This window comes from Malaclemys terrapin, chromosome 1 (genome assembly GCF_027887155.1).
Source record: "Malaclemys terrapin pileata isolate rMalTer1 chromosome 1, rMalTer1.hap1, whole genome shotgun sequence".
In the NCBI taxonomy this organism is placed as follows: domain Eukaryota; kingdom Metazoa; phylum Chordata; order Testudines; family Emydidae; genus Malaclemys; species Malaclemys terrapin.
The window spans coordinates 325,557,118-325,575,125 of NC_071505.1; the positions used below are offsets into that span (position 1 = coordinate 325,557,118).

Here is an 18,008-nt window from a genome sequence, read left to right on the forward strand (position 1 = left end):
AAATGAGGTTGCTCCCCCTTCTTGGACACTGCTTATTTTGGGGACTGGTAGGGGTGAACTTTATCAGCTGCCTCTCCCATCATGTCCTGGGGTTACCCGCACACTGTAGGATCACCCACCTTTACCCTGCTCCTAGGGCTCAAGGCATAACCCCACACTCTAGGGCAAAGGTGGGCAAACTACAGCCCGCGGGCCACATCTGGCCTGTGGGACCATCCTGCCCGGCCCCCGCGCTCCTGGCCCAGGAGGCTAGCCCCAGCCCCTCCCCTCATGTTCCCCGTCCCCCGCAGCCTCAGCTCACTCGCTCCGCCGCCAGCGCAATGCTCTGGGCGGCGGGGCTGTGAGCTCCTGGGGCAGCGCAGCTGCAGAGCCCAGCCTGACCCAGTCTCTGTGCTGCGTGGTGGTGGCAGCGGCATGGCCCAACTCCAGCCGGGTGGCATGGCTGTAGCGCCACCGGTGCTCCAGGCAGTGCGGTAAGGGTGTGGGGAGCGGGGGGGGGGGTGGTTAATAGAGGGCAGGGGAGTCCAGGGGGGTAGTCAGGGGGCGGGGGTGTCGATAGGGGTCGGGGTGGTGGTGGTGGGGAACAGGGGGTTGAATGGGGGCAGGGATCCCGGGGGGGCAGTCAGGAAGGAGGGGGGGTTGGATGGGATGCCAGGGGGCAGTCAGGGGCAGGGGTTGTGGGGGCAGTCAGGGGACAGGGAGAAGGTGTGGTTGGATGGGGCAGGGATCCCAGGGGGGCTGTCAGGAATGAGAGGAGGCATTGGATGGGACGGCGGGGGTCAGGGGACAGGGAGCAGGGGTGTGTGGATGGGGCAGGAGTCCCGGGGGGCCATCAGGGAACAGAGAGGGTTGGATGGGGCAGGAGTCCTGGGGTGGGGCAGATAGGAGGTGGGGGCCAGGCCATGACCCCTTCCCCTAACCGGCCCTCCATACAATTTATGAAACCCGATGCAGCCCTCAGGGCAAAAAGTTTGCCCGCCCCTGCTCTAGGGCACCCACCCACCCTTACCCTTCCATGGGCTCAGGGCGTAACCTTACACTCTGTGGGTTTGCAGGGTGTTTTACCAGTGAAAGAGTCTCACACAGTTAATATCCTTAACCTCTATTTATTAACAATCACCAAAACAAAATGCACATGCAAAGCATACAGTGCTCACCACTCCCAATAAAGCTGTTGAGCTTTTCCTGTTGGCCAGTCAAGATCAGGTCATCCAGGGACTCCAGCTTCTGCACGATATAGTTGGCAGGGTGTTGAGGTCTGGCAGCTCTGATCTTGGGCTATGTCCCAGAGTTGGTTCCAAAGAACTTCCTTTTGGATCCCACTTTATATAGTAAAACTTGAGTCCTGCTTAGCTATTCCTTATCCAATCATTTTACTGAAGTATTACATAATAATTCTTTGACCAATCCTAACATATTGTGAAACAATTCTTCACCCAACCATGTCCCACCACTTTAGTTGATTTACACCTTGCAAAATTAGTTATGTAACAGTCAGAAACTAAGAACCAGACAGAAACCATGCAGATAAACAATAGAGAAGTAGGGACTATCAAGCCAAAACAATAGAGATTTCATAATCACAACTGTTGATAAATGATTCCTTGCCAGTCAGAATGCTATTAAACAAAGTTTTCTTTAAACGTCTTAAGATCTGTTTTTTTATCTGGCAATGGTGGCTACTATTAGAACAGGATCTCTTTCTTAACAGCCCGATATTATATTATTTTCATGTAATTTAGACGGAATGTGAGGATGTGACTTTCTGCTTCTTGGCTCATGACAACTGCTCTTCTATTATGGTTGCAGAAAAAGGCCTCAGGCCTTACACTGGGGCCTCAGAATCTCCCTTGATACTATTGGGCTGTAATCATTCTGATCCTGAAAGGCTACCAGAGCAGATTTAGCCAGAGAGAACCAGGTGAAATTACCACCTCCACCATTTTCATCTAAATCCTGACCACCACCTGAGTTTTGAGATTTGGGTTCCGGCCATCATCCACCTCCCTCATATATTATTTGCCCTCTCTATCTTGTCTCTTCTCTAGACTATCTTTCTCATCCTACCTTCTGTCTAATAAGAGTCTGGCTTAGCCAGACAAAACAACTCTACCTTTTGAAACACTGCTGTGAGCCTGTGACCAGAAAGGCAGCTAAAAGCTGCGGCCTCAGACAGCCTGACAGAGGTACAAGTTTGCCAGGTCTGAGTGACTGAGAAGATGGCATGTGCTGGGCCTGTGTTAGTCTAGAAGGGAAGTTACACGTGAAAGTCAGCACCAGAGACAGAAGCTGCGTTTTCTCTCTTTGCTATTCTTGTCTCTCCCCTTTTGTGTGAGTTTGTCTTGTACTTGGTTTCAGTGTTGTAACTGCTTTTCCTTCTTTTTCTATGTTTTGAATAAAAGATTTAAAAATGGCTAATGGTGGTTGTTATAGTGGAAACAAGCCAGCTAAACCTGAATACCTGAACTGCACATAACTATTTAATGTTGTAACACTGAACAAGGGTTTTATTAATATTTTATCCCTTATTGGGCCCCAGACACTGTCCTATCAGCACACCAGATACCAGAGTCCAAATCAGAATGTGAAGGTTCTACTCATTTGTGCCTGATCCCATTGAAGCCAATGGAAAGACTCTCATTGACTTCAATGAGTGTTGAATTAGACCCCAGCAACCTATTACTTATGAAGCCCTAGCCTTGTTCACCTCAACTTAATGACAAAACTCCCATTGACTTCCAAGATGCAAGACCATCATCTTAAATTATTATTATTGTTATTGTTGGGCCAAAACTTGAGGTCTTTGCTCAGTACATACTCAGATACAGTTCTACTGAAGTCAATGGAAGCTTTCTGAATGGAGCTTTCAGTTTTCAGAATGGAGAGAGGTAAATAGTGGTGTCCCCCAGGGATCTGTACTGGGCCCAGTCCTATCTAACATATTCATAAATGATCTTGACAAAGGGGTAAACAGTGAGGTGGTAAAATTTGCAGATGATACAAAACTACTCAAGATAGTTAAGTCCAAAGCAGACTGTGAAGAGCTACAAAAGGATCTCACAAAACTGGGTGACTGGGCAACAAAATGGCAGATGAAATTTAATGTTGATAGATGCAAAGTAATGCACATTGGAAAACATAATCCTAACTATACATATACAATGATGGGGTCTAAATTAGCTGTTACCACTCAAAAAAGCGATCTTGGAGTCATTGTGGCTTCTTCTCTGAAATCATCCACTCAATGTGCAGCGGCAATCAAAAAAGCAAACAGAATGTTGGGAATCATCAAGAAAGGGATAGATAATAAGACAGAAAATATCATATTGCCTCTATATAAATCCATGGTACGCCCACACCTTGAATATTGCGTGCAGATGTGGTCGCCCCATCTCAAAAAAGATATATTGGAATTGGAAAAGGTTCAGAAAAGGGCAACAAAAATGACTAGGGATATAGAATGGCTTCCATATGAGGAGAGATTAATAAGACTGGGACCTTTCAGCTTGGAAAAGAGGCGACTAAGGGGGGATATATGATAGAGGTCTATAAAATCATGAGTGGTATAGAAAAAGTAAATAAGGAAGTGTTATTTACTCCTTCTCATAATACAAGAACAGGGGGCCACCAAATGAAATTAATAGGTAGCAGGTTTAAAACAAACACAAGAAAGTATTTTTTCACCCAATGCACTGTCAACCTGTGGAACTCCTTGCCAGAGGGAGTTGTGAAGGCCAATACTATACCGGGGTTCAAAAGGGAGCAAGATAGATTCATGGAAGATAGGTCCATCAATGGTATTAGCCACTATGGGCAGGAATGGGTGTCCCTAGCCTCTGTTTGCCAGAAGCTGGGATTGGGTGACAGGGCATGGATCACTTTATGATAACCTGTCTGTTCATTCCCTTTGGGGTACCTGCCACTAGCCACTGTCAGAGGACAGGATACCGGGCTTCATGAACTTGTGGTCTGACCCAGTATGGCCGTTCTTATGTTCTTGAGGAAGGAATTCAAGATTTTGCCCATTATCTGTTAGCATTTATATAGCACCAACAGCATACTAGGCACTTCAGACAGAAGATAGGCCCCTTGGTCTGGGGAGCTTACACTGTAAATAGATGGCCATAATAGATGAAGGAAATGACAAAAGAGGGTGGAACAGCAAAGAGGATAAGCATTCATCTTTGTGATTCCAAGGTTTTCTTTGTTATCCTCTAATAAGAGAAAGACTATGGCCTGGTCCACACTACACAGTTAGGTCAACTTAGCTATGGAAGTATCTTCACTTACATTTGACTCAGAGGGAAGAGTGACACCTACTGCATTTGGTGTGAACAGTTTCTTCTACTATATTGCACTCTTCTGATGTGAAATTAACTCGGTCAGACAAAGGTGGGTTTATATATGCTTGAGGGAGCTCCCTGAGAAATGTGCCTCCCTGTGGTAGTTGGAAGCCCCTTGAGACTATGGTTTGGGTTGCTTGCATTTCTGGAACTGACAGAGTCCTTCCGCTGCTCGGGATATACAAGATTTTGTCCAAAAAAGAGTTCCTTTCCCCCTAACCGAGGGCAGGGAGGAACAAAATAAAGACAGGAAAAAGAAAAAATAGATGCTCAGTCTCTTGGGCAGTCTTTCTGTCACCCCTCTGGGTCCCAGATTGTCTATAGGCTTTTAATCATCCTGATCAGAGTTAGAATCCTTCCTTAGATGCCCCACCCCTTTTGGTGACACCTGATCTGTACCTAGTCCAGGCAGTCTCAGGGGTGTCTGGGTCAGTGACTGTCTCCCTCTTCGCTGATCTATCTCTGTAATCAGCTGTCTGAGGCACTGCAGCTTCCCCAATTAACTGCCCCTTCCTGTGACAGGCTTTCCCTTTTCCTCCCCCACCAGGCACAGGAAGCCTTGCAGGTGTGTCTAGATAGTGCTGGCCAAGCCCATAAGAGCTTGTTAGTTTCCTCCTTGATAGGGAGAGGGTGTGCCCCCTCACATAGCCCACCACTCAAGTTGGGAGGGTGGTCTGGGGAGGGCTGGCTCCATCTCCGACGTCCCATGAATAAAAAAATCAGCGTTAGCATGGGCCTTTCCCACCCAGTGTTGCTCCCTGAAGCTATAGTGCTGTAGTACGAGGTACCATCGCAGTATACACAGTTCAAGTCTTTCATGGTATGGAACCAGCATAGAGGAACATGATTCATGATCAAGGAGAAGGGGCTGCCCAGCAGGTAATACCTCAGGGAATCCATGGCCTGTTTAATTGGTAGCACCTCTTTTTCCATAATTGAGTAGCCTTTTCTCTAGGGAATTTCTCCAGCGCATCAGCTGGGAGGTGTAGTTAGTCCCTTGAGTTGAGCTGATTTCCCTAAGGAAATCCCATGCATCAGAAGAGGTTCAGGAGCTCTAGGTCTATCACTGTAGCTTTCACTGAGTGAAGGGGAACAGCCTCTGGGGAGCTTGTCACATAGTTGAAAATTATTAATATGTACTGGTGCCCCAATGTTGTCCTTTCCAGGGGCCCAACTATGTCCATTCCAATTCTTTCAAAGGGTGTCTCAATCCAGGGCAAAGGGACCACAGGGAGCCCCCTGACTGCTGAACAGCTGGCACTCTGGGTAGGAGGAGCAGTATTCTCTCACCTCCTGATGCCGCCCAACCAGTAGAATCGAGCTAGTACTCGTGATAGTGTTTTCTCTCTTCTCAGGTGTCCAGCACATGGGAGATTGTGCTCAGACTGCAATACTGTCCAGTGATACTTGCGTGGCACCTGCAGGTTGGCCCTTCTTACCCCATTCATGGATCTCTTTCAACTCAGTAGAGGTGCTCTTTCTTGAGCATCAAGCATGGATACTGTTTGACCCTCTGATGTGCCATTACTTCCCCATTTATAAATGCCAATTGATTATATGCACGAACAATTGGCTATATGTGTAGGATTGCTTTTTTGTTCCTGAACAAAATTTCTGCCCTGTAGGAGCACTTCCTCATCCAGGCTGACAACCTCTTCCTTCTCTGCGGGGGTTGACGATCATGTTGCTCGTGATGTTCCTTCTTTGGGTCTTCCACTTCCCCGAGGTTTACCAGGCTTTGAGAGTCACGCTGCAACAACTGACTCTGAACCCCATTCATTGGGCAGACCTGTACAGTAACAACTTGCCAAAAAATGGCCTGTCCCAGCCTATGATTACAAGTTAGGCCAATTTCTTGGCCAGGGCTACAGTTATCACCTGACAACATGTCCACTGGGTCAGCTATAAATGTTGGCTGGGGTATGTTTTCATGTTGCCATATATACACTGCGGGTAAATCAACTTTCTGGGGGACGTCATCACCTATATGTGACGTCCCAGAGTTTTGGAACTCTTTTCCCTTGGATCATCACCAGCACTATCAATTTGAGGGGTGCCATTTTTTGTGCACTGGTTTCTGCAGTCCAGAACCCTGGTTGTACTCACAGTCATTAAGAGAGAATCCTTTCTTTTAGTGTCCTATCTGTCCAGAAGAGTAGCAAGTCATGCAGGGGCACTGAAGGTAACCATTCTAGCTGGAGGTGAACTTGGCCATGGAGTAGTGGCCAGCCTCTGTTCTGCAGGTCCTGCTTCAGCTGCTTGAGATGACTGATGGTCCCACTGGCAGTGTCATGTCCGAGCCTGACCCTCTTGTTCCCCGCTGGTCTTTCCATGGTCTAATGGCTGGCCTGATCATCCTGGAGGACATCCCCAAGGGTGGACCCCTCAGAGTGGGTGTTACCACTTTGAGGTTGCCTTCATGGGTTTCTCACAAGCCTGTCCTGTGTGGCATCAAGGCCTTGAGGAATTCTGTCTCTAGCGGCCCTTTTGATCTCTAGAAAACTCTCCATTAACCATACTGTACCTGACAAAGTCCCAGGTCATGGTACAATACCCACTCTCTGCCTTTTGCTGCCAATATCCTTACAAATTATTTGGTCACAATTGATTTAGCAACCTGAGCCCAAGACCTTTCTTCTGGGTGGAGCCGTTTCCAACAGTATTTCTTCAAACACTGAGCCACTACCGAGGGTCTAGCCCCCTTGGGAGGGGTTTCGGACCTAAAAGATAAACAGTGAGTTTCCCTGGAAATGTCCAAATAGTCCAAAAAGCTGGACTTCACTTGCTTATAATCCTAGTCTGCTCCAAATCCAGGTTATGGTAGGCCGCCTGTGCTGGACTTGTCAAGTATAGAGCCAAAAATCAAAGCCCACTGCTCAGGGGGCCACCAGAAAGCTCAGTCTACTTTCTCAAAGGTAATTAAAAAGGCCCTAGCATCATTGTCTGGTCCTATCTTGTTTAGCTTCATGGGTGTTGGTGGGGGGTCCCACTATGGCAGTACTGTGCCCAGCAGGGACTCCTGAGGAGTGCAGGGTTGGCACAATACATTGTGTCATCTTCTTGTGGAACTCCTGCTGCTGGATCGTCAACTCCCTCAGCAGCTGTTGCCGTTGCATCGTGTGAACTTGCTCTTGGGTGGTCCGGTGCTGCTGAGTTGCTTGCTGCTGCTGCATCTCTGCTAGCCACTTACACCACTGCTCAGGTTCCATCTTGCTCAGAGCTACTGAGCTCTGTCTCCCTCTGTGGGTTCCTCCCCCCCTCTTGTATCAGGCATAAGCTGCCCGCATTCTCCACCACTTGTGGTGGGTGGAGACACCTTGATTCCCCATGGTTTGGGTTGCTTCCATCTCTAACACTCACATATGCTCTCTTAGTACCATTATGGAAAATCTGAAAAAAATCTGGATTGGAGTCAACTTTAACCTCTTGCCATGTTTGATTTCTAAACACACACAAAACAATGATTTTCTGTGCTTCTGAATTGGTCTTTCATCTCTACTCTGAAGTAAAGTCAATGTAATGATGAGCTTAATGTAAAAAAATAAACAATTTGGTAATAGTGACCCATGAATGTTTTGGGGAGGAGAGAGGAAACCATCCAATTTTTATTAGGAAGACATTAGTGAAAGGATATGATATAATGTATATCTCTTAGTTTTAATGCTGATGTCCTCTAGAAAGACAAGATAGTTCTGATCAGGAGCTACTCTATACATAATTAAATCCATAATTTAAATATATTAAAAATCATAGAACCAACATGAAGTTTGCAGACACCATATTGTTCACTCTGCCTGTTATATCCCTTTTCCTCCCCTGTGTCTGTCTTGTCTATTTAGATTATAAGCTCTTTGGGGCTGGGACTGTTTATTACTCTGTGTCTGTACAGCACTTAGCACAATGAGGCCCCATTCTTGTTTGGTTCTTAGACAATAATTAAAATAATAATTCACCTTGTCATTTGATTTTTGCTAGGGGGCCTCTTTTTTGTAAAGCCAATGCGGTCCAAAAGCTATGTGACAATGATGGACCCCCTCCAAGAAACCTATGGGAACACTATGGGAACCCTTCTCTTTCTTCCAACATTGATAGGAGATGTATTTTGGTTTGCAGCTATTCTTTCTGCTTTAGGTAAGTATATAGCTTATACATACACTCATTCAGAATAGATTTCCTTTTCCGCTCGCATCATGTAGCTTTTTTTAAGAGTCAGTAGTCTCTGGATCCTTATAGTATTTGTGCAGATACACAGAAATTTGAACAGAACGCAACTGTTAAACCATAATAGGGAAATAAGCAATAAAAATCCGTACAAAAGATCCATAGAACTGTTATTACACAATTGTAAGCTGTAGTATCTGAACTACTGCTGCAGAGCATTTGGACTACTACTGCAGAGAGAACACTGTAGTGTTTTATTTAATATAAGAGTGGGGTTAATTTTGTTCTAGTACTGGGCAGCGGTTCCCCTAGGGCAAGGGTGACAAACACCTAGATTTGTAGCCCTCATGTTTGCAAAAGAAACTTTCTACGTGACCATAGGACAGGGCAAACTTTTCCCATCAAAACAGTTTTTTGTCCAATGGAAAATTCGGTTTTTGACTAAACAAAAATTATCATGGAAAGTGAGAGGAAGAGAGGCAGGGGGAAAGGAGGACTGAGAAGGACGAGTGACAAAGGGTAGAAATAGCAGTGATGTTAAAGGTAGAATATTCTCCCTCTCGGTGATGCTGAAGGTGATGAAAAGGTACTGAACAAATAATGATAAAAATTAAACATTTACCTACTACATACTTCCACCCTGTGCAAACCTGCCATTGACTTCAGTGGGAAATCCACTTGTGCTAAATTTATACCCTTGCCACAGAGCATGATAATTAAGGAAAATTTGCTTTCTCCTCAAAGGGGTAGCTAGAACACTACAGGAAGTCCATTACAAGCAGCTGGACTCTGACTGCTACAGTATGGATGTGGCCTAAATCTGTCCATGGATCCAGTGGTGAAGAAGCTCCACGAGGGAGAGAGAAGCAGGGACAAAATGACACAGTGGAGAAGCAGAGAGGGAAAAGCAGAAAAACAACCTTGCTCTTAACACACTGGCCATTGGGAAAGAAAGGGGAAGCTGTGGCAGCAGTCTTAATAAGAAAGAACAACTGGGGTAGGACAAAAGAGGGAAGAGAAGGACTGAAGGTGCGTGAAGGGAATAGAAAAGGAGAGTGACTGAGGGGGATATAAAGTGGGGAGCTAAAGAAATGAGCAGGGGGACTTGAGGAGGAAATAGGAGAGACAGAGAAAGAGTGAAAGAGGTGGGCACAAGTACAGAAAGATGGGGAAGAGGATGAGAGACAGAAGATGAGCAAGACCAGAGGAAGTGTCCAAGAAGGAAATAGAAAAATTGAGATGTAGAAAAGAATTAAATTGGGAGATAGAAAAATGGGAATGGTTTGTTGGGGTGTTTTTTTCTGAGAAGACTTGTAAAGAGAGTTTTCAGAGACAGGGATTAAGAATGATTAAGGGCCAGGCAAAACTTCCATGTGAAGAGAAAATGAAATGATTGTTTACCCTAAAGGGGAAGGGAATAAAATGGGACATGATAAAAGCAAACAAAATAATGAGTGGCCTAAAGAAAGTAGGCTAAGAATTTCTATTCACCCTCTCCATAATACAAGAGGAATGGGACGTTCAATGAAATTGCAAGACAGCAAATGTAACACTGATAAAAGGAAATACTTTTGCACAATGCACATTTAAGCTGTGGAACTCATTGTCACAAGATATCACTGAGTCCCAGAGCTTACCAGGATCAGAAAACGATTAGATATTTATATGGATAATAAATATATCCAGAGTTATGCTAGTAAAGAGCTTTTTTTCCAAAAGAACAAAAGTTTGAATAGGATAAGCCCTCATACTGCAAGACATAAGCCAACCTCTAACTGGCAAGGTTAAGGAGCTTTCCGTATGAATAAAATATTCCACGATTTCAAGTTTTCTTCCGCCTTCCTCTGAAGCATCTGGTACTGGCCACTGTCAGAGGCAGAATACTGGGTAGGATGGAGCACTGTTCTGACATAGTCGGGCAATTCTTAAGTTCCTAGGAAACCCAGACAGAATGACCAGATTGAGAGTCTGGGGATTTAGATGGGGGAGGAGAAAGTATGTGGATGTTGTATGGATGGGAAATGTGGAATACTGAGGATATATTTTACCAAAGATTTTTTTTCTGGGCTAAAGCCATTTTACACATCACCTCTGATTGTTACACATTGGTAAATGGGTGTAAGTGAGCTTGAAGGAAATAGAAATATCCCATCTCCTAGAACTGGAAGGGACCTTGAAAGGTCATTGAGTCCAGCCCCCTGCCTTCACTAGCAGGACCAAGTACTGATTTTGCCCCAGATCCCCAAGTGGCCCCCTCAAGGATTGAACTCACAACCCTGGGTTTAGCAGGCCAATGCTCAAACCACTGAGCTATCCCTCCCCCCAAGGAGCCAAAAGGAGTTTAAGCTGGTGTAATTTACACACTGACTGAGCTGGAAGATAGGACTGTAGCAAGAAAACCAACTCAGAGGAGGATTTAACTTAAGTATGCCTCATCTTCCTTTAACTCACACTCTTTTCCAGCCTCTGGGGGCATAAATGACACCAACTTAGACCTCCTTAAACTCCTGTTGAGACCTCCATCTCAAGTATCATTTCTGAAATTGGTCCTTGGTGTTTCCACTCACAGAGGAATCAAAAGGGAAAGGGAACATTGAGACTGAGGATGGCTTGTTGCACTGCTTGAGGCTAGCCAAATTTTATGGAATAATGGAATAGTCACAAAAACCACCATGTTGGGGAGTCATTTAAAATAAAATTTTAAAAATTGTATCATAATTTCTGCTCCATTAGATGCATGAAGACTCCTTGCATCAAGTTTTGGTTAATAACAGGAGGATTGATTGCAGTTCTGTGACTGGTATGGTGCCAACTGTGTAACTATAGTGTGTGTGTGTGTGTAACCCACGCACTTGGTTACATATTCATAGATTCATAGATTATAGGACTGGAAGGGACCTCGAGAGGTCATCGAGTCCAGTCCCCTGCCCGCATGGCAGGACCAAATACTGTCTAGACCATCCCTGATAGACATTTATCTAACCTACTCTTAAATATCTCCAGAGACGGAGATTCCACAACGTCCCTAGGCAATTTGTTCCTGACAGTTAGGAACTTTTTCCTAATGTCCAACCTAGACCTCCCTTGCTGCAGTTTAAACCCATTGTTTCTGGTTCTATCCTTAGAGGCTAAGGTGAACAAGTTCTCTCCCTCCTCCTTATGACACCCTTTTAGATACCTGAAAACTGCTATCATGTCCCCTCTCAGTCTTCTCTTTTCCAAACTAAACAAACCCAATTCTTTCAGCTTTCCTTCATAGGTCATGTTCTCAAGACCTTTAATCATTCTTGTTGCTCTTCTTTGGACCCTTTCCAATTTCTCCACATCTTTTTTAAAATGCGGCGCCCAGAACTGGACACAATACTCCAGCTGAGGCCTAACCAGAGCAGAGTAGAGCAGAAGAATGACTTCTCGTGTCTTGCTCACAACACACCTGTTAATACATCCCAGAATCATGTTTGCTTTTTTTGCAACAGCATCACACTGTTGACTCATATTTAGCTTGTGGTCCACTATAACCCCTAGATCCCTTTCTGCCGTACTCCTTCCTAGACAGTCTTTTCCCATTCTGTATGTGTGAAATTGATTTTTCCTTCCTAAGTGGAGCACTTTGCATTTGTCTTTGTTAAACTTCATCCTGTTTAACTCAGACCATTTCTCCAATTTGTCCAGATCATTTTGAATTATGACCCTGTCCTCCAAAGTAGTTGCAATCCCTCCCAGTTTGGTATCATCCGCAAACTTAATAAGCGTACTTTCTATGCCAATATCTAAGTCGTTGATGAAGATATTGAACAGAGCCGGTCCCAAAACAGACCCCTGCGGTACCCCACTTGTTACGCCTTTCCAGCAGGATTGGGAACCATTAATAACAACTCTCTGAGTACGGTTATCCAGCCAGTTATGTGCCCACCTTATAGTAGCCCCATCTAAATTGTATTTGCCTAGTTTATCGATAAGAATATCATGCGAGACCGTATCAAATGCCTTACTAAAGTCTAGGTATACCACATCCACCGCTTCACCCTTATCCACAAGGCTCGTTATCCTATCAAAGAAAGCTATCAGATTGGTTTGACATGATTTGTTCTTCACAAATCCATGCTGGCTGTTCCCTATCACCTTACCACCTTCCAAGTGTTTGCAGATGATTTCCTTAATTACTTGCTCCATTATCTTCCCTGGCACAGAAGTTAAACTAACTGGTCTGTAGTTTCCTGGGTTGTTTTTTATTTCCCTTTTTATAGATGGGCACTATATTTGCCCTTTTCCAGTCTTCTGGAATCTCTCCCGTCTCCCATGACTTTCCAAAGATAATAGCTAGAGGCTCAGATACCTCCTCTATTAGCTCCTTGAGTATTCTAGGATGCATTTCATCAGGCCCGGGTGACTTGCAGGCATCTAACTTTTCTAAGTGATTTTTAACTTGTTCTTTTTTTATTTTATCCGCTAAACCTACCCCCTTCCCATTAGTATTCACTATGTTAGGCATTCCTTCAGACTTCTCGGTGAAGACCGAAACAAAGAAGTCATTAAGCATCTCTGCCATTTCCAAGTTTCCTGTTACTGTTTCTCCCTCTTCACTAAGCAGTGGGCCTACCCTGTCTTTGGTCTTCCTCTTGCTTCTAATGTATTGATAAAAAGTCTTCTTGTTTCCTTTTATTCCCGTAGCTAGTTTGAGCTCATTTTGTGCCTTTGCCTTTCTAATCTTGCCCCTGCATTCCTGTGTTGTTTGCCTATATTCATCCTTTGTAATCTGTCCTAGTTTCCATTTTTTATATGACTCCTTTTTATTTTTTAGATCGTGCAAGATCTCGTGGTTAAGCCAAGGTGGTCTTTTGCCACATTTTCTATCTTTCCTAACCAGCGGAATAGCTTGCTTTTGGGCCCTTAATAGTGTCCCTTTGAAAAACTGCCAACTCTCCTCAGTTGTTTTTCCCCTCAGTCTTGATTCCCAAAATCTGCCTTCCTGAAATCCATTGTCTCTATTTTGCTGTCCTCCCTTCTACCCTTCCTTAGAATTGCAAACTCTATGATTTCATGATCACTTTCACCCAGGCTGCCTTCTACTTTCACATTCTCAACGAGTTCCTCCCTATTTGTTAAAATCAAGTCTAGAACAGCTTCCCCCCTAGTAGCTTTTTCAACCTTCTGAAATAAAAAGTTGTCTCCAATGCAGTCCAAGAATTTGTTGGATAGTCTGTGCCCTGCTGTGTTATTTTCCCAACATATATCCGGATAGTTGAAGTCCCCCATCACCACCAAATCTTGGGCTTTGGATGATTTTGTTAGTTGCTTGAAAAAAGCCTCATCCACCTCTTCCACCTGGTTAGGTGGCCTGTAGTAGACTCCTAGCATGACATCTCCCTTGTTTTTTGCCCCTTTTAGCCTAACCCAGAGACTCTCAACACTTCCGTCTCCTATGTCCATCTCTACCTCAGTCCAAGTGTGTACATTTTTAATATATAAGGCAACACCTCCTCCCTTTTTCCCCTGTCTATCCTTCCTGAGCAAGCTGTACCCATCCACACCAACATTCCAATCATATGTATTATCCCACCAAGTTTCAGTGATGCCAACAATGTCATAATTGTATTTATTTATTAGCACTTCCAGTTCTTCCTGCTTATTCCCCATACTTCTCACATTTGTATATAGGCATCTAAGATACTGGTTTGATCTTTCCTCCCAGTTTTGTCCTGACTCTCCTTTCTCTCTGCCAATATAGCCCACACTCCCTCTCGTTTCCGGCCCATCTCCCCGGTCTCCATGTTCCCCACTTACCTGTGGGCTTTGCTCACCTGTCCCCGTCGAACCTAGTTTAAAGCCCTCCTCACTAGGTTAGCCAGTCTGTGCCCGAATAGGGTCTTTCCTCTCCTCGAAAGGTGAACGCCATCTCTGCCTAGCAGTCCTTCCTCGAATAGCATCCTGTGGTCTAGGAAGCCAAAGCCCTCCTGGCGACACCATCTTCGCAGCCAGGCATTCACCTCCATGATGTATCTGTCTCTGCCCGGGCCCCTACCTTTGACAGGAAGAATTGAAGAGAATACCACCTGCGCTCCAAACTCCTTCACCCGTACTCCCAGAGCCCTGTAGTCACTCTTGATCCGCTCAGTGTCACACCGCGCAGTATCATTTGTGCCCACATGGATGAGTAGCATGGGGTAGTAGTCAGAGGGCTGGATAATCCTCGACAATGCCTCCGTAACGTCTCGGATACGGGCCCCCGGCAGGCAGCATACCTCCCGAGATGAAATGTCAGGGCGACAGATGGGCGCCTCCGTCCCCCTCAGCAGAGAGTCTCCGACCACTACTACCCTACGTTTCCTATTCGCAGTGGTGGCAGCAGACTTTCCAGCCTTAGGGGTACGAGGCTTCTCCTCCTTTACTGTAGGGAGTGATTCCTTCTTTCCTGTATCAAGAAGAGCATAACGGTTACCTATAACCACGGCAGGAGGGTTCGGAGCAAGGGTGGAGCACTGCCTGCTGCCAGAAGTAACCAGCTGCCAGTGTCCACCCTGAGCCATCTCCTCCTCCACCAGTGGTGTATCAGCAGTCCTGTGTACTGGGACAGCTACCTCAGCTGTCTCCACATGGACACTGTCGAGGAACTGCTCGTGGATTCGGATGCTCCTCAACCTAGCCACCTCCTCCTGTAGCTCTCCCACCTGCTGCCTGAGAGATTCCACCAGCAGGCACCTCTCACATTGGATGGTCCCCGCAGCCTGGATATCAGTAAGTGGAAATTGCAAGTTACAGTCTTTGCAAAACCACACCAGGATCTGGGTAGAGGCATCCATGCTCAGGCGCTCTGTCTGGCTACAGGCACAGGTGGAGGAGACAGTAGCAGTGCTGGCACAGGTGTTGCGGGTCTTCCTAACCATCGTAAGCCTCCCTCTGTCAAACTCCCGTCTGCAGCCCCCTGTCAGCTGAAAGGGTTGTTTAAGCAAAACGTTATGAATGTAGTTGCTTTATAGGTATTAAGGGGAATCAAGAGAAAACAGATGGAACTGGCAAAGGACCCTCGCCCCCTTCCTAACTCCCTTGCGAAACTCCCTGTTAGCAGCCCCTGTTCGCAAAGCTCCCTGGTCGCTTGTGCACTGCTTTATAAAGCCCTGGCCTGTATGAATGCCCCGCCCACTGATGAAGGCTCAGCCACTTACCAGAGGCTTCTAGCTTTCAAACCTTCCTTTGAAGCTCACAGCTTCCAACTGCCAGCCACAGCACACGGTCCTTCAAACAACCAAAACAAACAGATTGACATATGTATGTATGTATGTTTGTGTGTGTGTGTGAGTATATATATAAAGCTGTCTTTCTTTGCAGGGGCTACAATGAGTGTGATCTTGGATATCAGAGGATATTTAGCTATCATCATTTCAGCATGTACTGTTATACTCTACACTTTACTGGGAGGACTATACTCAGTTGCGTACACTGATGTGATACAGCTGGTTTTTATGATGGTCAGCCTGGTAAGGCCTATACATGTCTGTGATTTTAGATTGAAGTGTAGAAGAGGGACAGCACAAGAAACCTGTTTATGTAGAGAAGGGGCTTCTTTATTATTTCCTGACTCATTATTGCATGGTTAATAACAATCTAAGGCCTCATTAAAAAGCAACCTTTGCTCCAAAGGCAATTACATACAGGATGTGAAACAGAGCAGTTCTGTAGTCATAAAACCAATGCCATTTTATCCACCATTTAAATGCAGCCACTTCTGGGGTGGATGGTAGTAACTGTTTAACAGCACATACGCTCTCTACACAACAGTTTGGGAGAAGAAGAGAAAATACCAGATATAACTGAAACTACAGGAAGAATTTAGTTTGATTGTACTAATTGCCCCACTTGGAATCGACCCAGTCACTGGGGCTAATGCTGCTACTATTGTGAAATTGCCATAAAATCCTATAATGTATAGTGACAACCTCAGGGCAGGTCTACACTACAGCCGGGATCGATGCTCTGAGATCGCTCCACCGGCGGTCGGTTTAGCGGGTCTAGTGAAGACCCACCAAATTGACAGCAGATCGCTCTCCAGTCGAACCCTGTACTCTATCCCCAACGAGAAGAGTAAGGTAAGTTAACGAGAGAGTTTCTCCCATCAACCCCCCGTGGTGTAGACCCCACGGTAACTCGACCTAAGGTACGTCGACTCCAGCTACGTTATTCACGTAGCTGGAGTTGTGTAGCGTAGGTCGACTTATCATGGTAGTGTAGACGTAGCCTTAGTTTTACATCTTATCTGAAAGATGACACCCTCCAGCAGCACAGAAACCCTGGAAGGCCATACTGCAGCTATCAATTGACGGGGGGGAAGAGCTACCTACTGAATTCCCAGAAAACAGCTGGAGATTGAATCCAAATAGAGGGAAATAGTTCAAGCAAGTTCATGCTCCTTTGGGAAAAAACAGCTGACTCACATACAGTCCATGAAAGATTCTCTGATTTACACCAGTATAAATCTGGAGTAATCCCACTGAAAATATTTTCCATCTACAAAATCCAGAGCAGGATTTGGCCTCATAGATTTATGAGTGTAACTAGATCAGAATCTAACCCACAGTTTCAGTCCCAAGGATCTTTCAGTATGTCCACCCTCTCTCCAAATCACTGTAAAACTGAGGTACAGTTTTAAAAATATAAATAGATTTAATAACTTAAGGGGGAAATATCTTCAGAGAATATTTTAGGTATTTTTTAAAAAGATTCAAAATTCAGATTAAGGTGACACTTGTGGGGGGAACCACGCACACGTTGGAAGCTTTGGAAATGCTGATTTCAGGTACCCAAAGTTAGGTGACAGTTTAAAGAAAAGACTAAACAGTCCTTGCCCAATGGTGCTTAAAAACAACTCAATTCTATAAGCACATGTGTAACTTTACTCATGTGAGTGACCCCATTCATTTCAATTAGAGTTATGCACATGCTTAAATGTTTGTAGGACAGGTACCTACCTTTCCAGTCCTACACTGAGTTCTACGTGGGAGGATCCCTGTATTTAGATAGAGCTCCAGTGAAATCCATGGGTCTGCAGGCAGGCACGGGGGTCTGTGTAGGATGTGGCACAGTCCTACAAACACTTATGTAACCCTTCTGCCAGGCCAAGTTGATAGCAGCAAGGGCCGGGTTCAGTACATAGGGGTCCCTTCCCAACAGCCTGACACAGAACCAGCTCGAGCCCCCACCCAGTGACCTGGGAAAATCTTACACACACCCCTAGGCGCCTCGAAGAGGCAATACTTCCCCTCTCACAAGCACAGAGCCTCGGTGTAGCAGAAAATGTTTAATAACATGAGGTAAACGACATAGCATTAAATTGGGAAAACACCACAACTAGAGTTCATAGACCAAACCATGAGCGAAGACCCACCCCAGCAAATTGGGCCGTGTCCTTTCCCGTTGGTTCTTGAAACCAGCGACCCAAGAATCACCAAAGTCCCAAAAGTCCACCAATCCCAAAGTCTCTTGGGTCCAGCAACCCAAGAATCACCAAAG

The 18,008-nt window shown here is 45.3% G+C and overlaps 1 protein-coding gene across 1 annotated transcript in view; it reads left to right on the forward strand.

The window, feature by feature from the left end:
• Positions 1–18,008, forward strand: part of LOC128831049 (high-affinity choline transporter 1-like) — a 46,752-nt gene that overhangs the window by 12,650 nt on the left and 16,094 nt on the right. Inside the window, exons 3-4 of the mRNA XM_054017103.1 lie at positions 8,319–8,474; positions 15,831–15,979. Coding sequence (XP_053873078.1) covers positions 8,319–8,474; positions 15,831–15,979 — 305 coding nt within the window. The remainder of the gene's footprint in view (positions 1–8,318; positions 8,475–15,830; positions 15,980–18,008) is intronic.